Here is a 5423-nt window from a genome sequence, read left to right as displayed (position 1 = left end):
GATCGAGCGCTCTCGATTCCATTCCATGGCGAACGGCGAATCCCAGAAGCAACTTCTCTCGCTAATCCGCGAATTCGCCAGCGAGAAGTCCCATGGAGGTAAACCCTAGATTTACTCCCTCGTCCTCCCCCCCCCCCCCCTCTCTCTCCCAATCAAACATTCTCTCTTCCTCGATCCAGAGCGTAGGGTTTCGGATCTGAACAAACGCATTCTCGAGATCCAATGCAATCTCGATGCCGCGAACGCCGATCTCGATAGAGCCAAGATGTCCAAAGAGACGGCGGAGCAGGAGCTCCGTGGATCGCAAGTCCAGCTCGTCATGACCGACGCCTCGATCCAAGTCCTACAGGTGTTAATCTTTGTGTGAAACAGTATGATTAGATCTGCAATTAACTTATCTGATAAGTTTCTTTTGTTTTCTTGAGGGGGTAGTAGGCAAGGGTAGCTCATCTACAAGTGGAGATATCAAAGATTCGATCAGATCTCGCAAAGCTCAAGGTCTAAATTGAGGAATCAGAGCTTCTCTTCATTTACTAGTCATATGCCAACTTTTGTATGGTTTATCTGTTCTTTTACTTGATTTGAATTTCGTGGTTATGTACTCTTCTTTGTTGCTGTTGTTGTCTTAAAGAACGAAGAGGACACTGAGCGGTACATGCTTACCCTGAACTCTTGTTTCAGTTTGTGCGTTCTTGCTACTTCTCTGCTTCTACTGTAGAAACGCCTGACGTTACTGCTTTGTTGATATAGAGATATATTTATTAGCAAGATGGCTGATATGAATGTGAAAATAAGGTCAGTCCTACTTGATCTGTGCATATTTCATTCCACTTGCTAATTTCTATTACATGCACAATCTGTGAAGTTGTTTAATACTTGCATCACTCCAAAAGTTGTTTAGTAGGCTGTATATGTTGGTGATGGTATTGCCGCTCCTTGTGAGTTGCTTTCCAGTGCACTGTAGGTAACATATATTGGTTCCTGAGTTTGCATGCGAATTTGATACATGCTCCTCAGATGATGTCCTTGTAGGAATACCGAAGGAACCGACTGCATGCTTCTCCGAAACATTTAGATATTAGTATTTAGTAGTTGATAGTAATGTTGGAGGACACCTAGATACCAGGTTATGGCAAACCTGCCTGATATCAATTACATTACTTATAGACATCCATTCTTTACTTGTAAGGGATGCTACTTGAGACCATTTCACCACGGATGTTTTTGTTATTCAATGAATCAGTGATCAAGTAGCTCTTGTTTGAAGATGGAATCTAACAAGTTTCTTTAGCTTAATGTTGATAATGAAATCTAATAATTGTTTAATTTTGTAAGAACTTTGTCCAATTTGCTTTTATCCACGAATACGTGACTGTCAATTCTTGTATCAGGTGCACTAGACTTTTGATTTATTCTTCCTGATTGTTATGGTCGACCTTCATCCCACTTTGAGCTATTGGTCTACAATGATTCCAGAGGAACAAAGATAAACTACTTTTAATATATTCACTAGTGAATTCCCCTGATTAGTAGACATGAATATCTATATCCATGTAATCTCAATGTTCTCATAACATTGTTTTAGTAGCAAATGTTAGAATGGCCTTACACGCTTGTTTTATCATCTTTTGAAAAGTTCTTAATGATGCTTCGATTATGGAACAACACCTCAAATATCTTTCAACTGATCACATTATGCTTATGCCACAGAGTGGTATGTTGATGATTGTGTGTGTTTGTGTAGTTATGTTTGCTTCTAAGATCTGACAATACTTAGTATTAATTTCTCCAGGAAATTTTGGGAGATATGTTTCCAAGAGTTCATGAAACATAAGTCTCACGAACTTCTGCATGATAAAGGCAAGTGACCTGCAATATTATCAATACTTGGATAGGCTTAGTTGTGTGAGATAATCATTTTTCAGTCATTCACTGGTCAGTGAAGTTTCCTTTAGGTGGATGTTAATACCAGTGTTGTTTCACAAATCCCCTTAGGTTTTTTATGGTAATACTCACTAGTTTATTTTTTTGCAACACTATTTTATTTTAATTACTATGCCTAAAAACATTTTAGATATAAATGATTATTAAATTCCTTTCAGAAGTTGATTTCCACAAATGTAATTTGATATACATCCATAGTTGGACATTTTTAATTGAAATACACATATGTACACTGAGATCATAAAGTTATCTTTGATGTCTTAATATCTCATTCAGCTTTATGCATGCTTATATATTTAAAGGCAACTGCTAGTTTGACAATAAAGTTCAGCTTAGCTCTGAATTCTTTTCCTGCTCTGGGAAGTGAAATTGAGTATTATACTAATATCCTCTGATGTTTCATGTTTCTCTTTATGAAATTCTGACATCTATCATGGACAAAACAGGTGAAGAGGTTAGCAGTGAGGAAAATAACATAAAAGCTTTAGAGGATAAGATCAAGAGCATTGATGCTCAGATACATAAGTTGGACTCAGATTACCATGGAGAATTACATGATCATGATAAGGTCAGTTCCTTTTTCTGTCATGCGTGTAAAACATACATATATTCTAAAAGATTACAATACTAATATGAGGAATGCAATCCTTATCTTTATGCAACTTGATTAAGATAGCCGTATACATTCTTCACCACCAAAAACCATGTGGTGTGGAACCTAGTGGAATTGGAGCCCTTTTCATGGTTATATTGACTTCAAGCAAATGTTTCTGTCAGATCATCAGATGTGATACTCTATGCTAGTTTGAACTTTTATTGCCTACTAATAGGTTCTCAAAATCCCTTATTAAATATTGTGGACCAAGCTATTATATGAGACAATTTATACAGGTCTGCCAGGAGCTAGCTGATATCAGAAGAAGAGGGATCCTCGTGGATGGTGTTATGGAAGAAACAAAGATATTGAAGGAGTTGTCGGGATATCCTTGTATATATCTACAATTTTATTAATTTCTCTAAAAAGTATTTATATGCAAATAAATGGAATACAAGCTAACTAATTACCTGATGACGATATTATCTGGCTTAAACTTCATATTTGAATACGGCAACCTTTTACATCTGTTCATTACGAATTTTCTCTAACTGAAACAAGCTGACTACAGAACTGGAGAAAATATATGCTTCACTTGGGGAGGAGCTGCGCAAGAAGTACAGATGTCCCAGCTGTGGATTTAATAACATGGGAGAACTTGAAGAGACGCAAAACTAATGGAAACAATACAACTCCTGCATTATCCAGGTTAAGAGCAGGTTAATTGAATTTTTGTATATAGAACTCTTACGGTGCTACAATAGGTTATATTCTACGATTTCTTGATATATTCATATTGCTACTTCCTATACTACATATTTTGTTTTTCAAAAAGATTTGGAGAAACCAAAAGGGAGCAGTAGCTTAGTAGCTAATAAGTGTATCCTACGTAACAGCGAACTATACTATGCCCATCGTTTACATTGGGATAAGTTTTAGAACCGTTCTCCCAGTGCAGAGATGAAACAGAAATTTGGCGATTTGATTTAACGGGAATTTTGCAGGATGATTGGCATTTGATAATATTTTCTTTTCTAGATGTTACTCTCGTTCTGCAATGGGCTTATGGAGGCCCAAGCAGAAGTGGTTGTTCGAAAAGCGCCAAAGCCCTATGATATAATGTTATTTGAAAAAATAACTTAAACTCTTCACGGAAATTACTTTGATTCATGCTTCTCTATATATGTTTGTAGTACTTGTGTGCTGCTAATATTGTTAGAAGCATGCTGGTATATCTTTATCATTTCAAACTTCAATTTGGCATGTGAACGGTTGCACTAGTCATGCGTATTTTAAGTCATATTCTAACAAACTTCTTCCATCTTGACCATCGAGTTTGGCTAGAATTAATGCATACGTATTCGGTTGAGATAGGCATATACTATTAGTTAAATATGAGGTTTGACTAAATCAAAATCAGACGTGCCTAAATTGCAGGCTCAAAATTTACTTAATTAAAATTGATCTAGTTAGGATTACAATATAAAGGGGCAAGTTGATCACATAATACATCCATATCTATAAGGAAAAACCCATCTCTACTGCATTGGCCATTTGATCGTCAGCAAGGATTGTTTAGAAAGGCTACCTCTTAAGCTTAATCATTTAAAGTTCCCAATAAAACAACCATTGGTTGCTCTTTGCTTTGATCATCATTATGCATGGACCACATAAATCAACCCCACTAGATATCTCGAAAATTTGACAATTTAGACATCGTTGATTTTGACATTCTGCATGATGCAAACATCTTAGAGAGTAAACTTCATCCATTTATTGCGTTGGTTGAAATCCAACCATGTAATGAAAATGACAATCAAGTGGTTTCATCTCATAGGATTGTGGTGTCTAGAATTTTACGTTTATGTTAGTATGGATTGTCCTTTTGTTAGTCTTTTGTATGACTTTGAGATTTGATACTTGTTCTTTCGCTGTTAGGTAGCTTGTGTAGTGTAGATATGGCCATTGTCTATTCCCCCTTTCTCTAGTGTACTAAGCTACTGGATTTGAATAAAATATTATATTTAAAAGTTTTACCTTCAAAATAAAACTAAAATTAAAAAGATAAAAAAAAAAGTAAGCGAGATTATGTTGTATGAGTAATTTTCTGATTAGAATTCTTACAACATCGATTAAATTGAGATGTCAATAAATTCATATAGTAAATTTCATATAGTAAATTTCGTATAGTAAAATCACTATCTACTCTGCTTATTTTCTGAGAAATATCCTAACCGGCCTTAGCTCACTTTATTTTAAAAAAAAAAGAAACAAGCGTGAATCTCAACACCTCAACATGCATATACGTTCAGAAACCAATCATGATGATGGTGGCCTCCATCATGTTACTATGCCATGCATGTACGACGGTCCTATAACATAATTGATGGCAATGCCCACATAGATGGGGCACCGACATGCATACACGTACGGAGACCACAAACAATATTACCTCCTCCATGGCTCCATTAAGATGACCAATGCCATATTGCCATGTACGATGCCTCCCTCCTCATACATCACTGCTGCTCGATGACCTCCCAATCTCCATCATGCATGGCCATATGGATAATGGATGGGGTCACCGACATGCCGAGTTGCTAACAACTCATACATAACAACCAATCCATGTATCATGAATGGATTCAAATTCAATATTTCAATTTGTTTTTTTTTTTTTTTTTAAACTCAATTGCCCTACCTGGTCAAATTCCCCCAACCTACAGAAATGGATAGAGTGCATCCCCGGTTGTATGAACGACTTGCGTCCGTTTACTCAACTGTTCATGACTCCAACAAAAAGTTGTAAATTGGCAAATAGCAAATTCCTTCATCAGGGATTGGATACGATCTTGTACTATCGAGTCTGGAGACCCAGCTTGTC

The 5423-nt window shown here is 36.4% G+C and overlaps 1 protein-coding gene across 2 annotated transcripts; it reads left to right on the top strand.

The window, feature by feature from the left end:
- Positions 1-3251, top strand: LOC140760473 (uncharacterized). 2 transcript variants are annotated; one of them, XM_073097448.1, is made up of 9 exons: positions 1-98; positions 180-349; positions 436-498; positions 632-651; positions 751-795; positions 1793-1860; positions 2391-2512; positions 2836-2932; positions 3111-3246. In XM_073097448.1, coding segments are annotated over exons 1-9 (660 nt in total). In that variant the 5' UTR covers positions 1-25; the 3' UTR covers positions 3113-3246. The 2 variants fall into 2 exon arrangements, with proteins under 2 accessions (XP_072953549.1, XP_072953548.1); XM_073097447.1 differs by having other exon boundaries at positions 2836-3251.
- Positions 3252-5423: the final 2172 nt, after the last annotated feature.

Source organism: Typha angustifolia, chromosome 5 (assembly GCF_048772165.1).
Source record: "Typha angustifolia cultivar Huaian chromosome 5, ASM4877216v1, whole genome shotgun sequence".
Lineage (NCBI taxonomy): Eukaryota > Viridiplantae > Streptophyta > Magnoliopsida > Poales > Typhaceae > Typha > Typha angustifolia.
The sequence above is the reverse complement of the archived record's forward strand: the minus strand, read 5'-3'. Positions and strand labels throughout refer to the sequence as shown.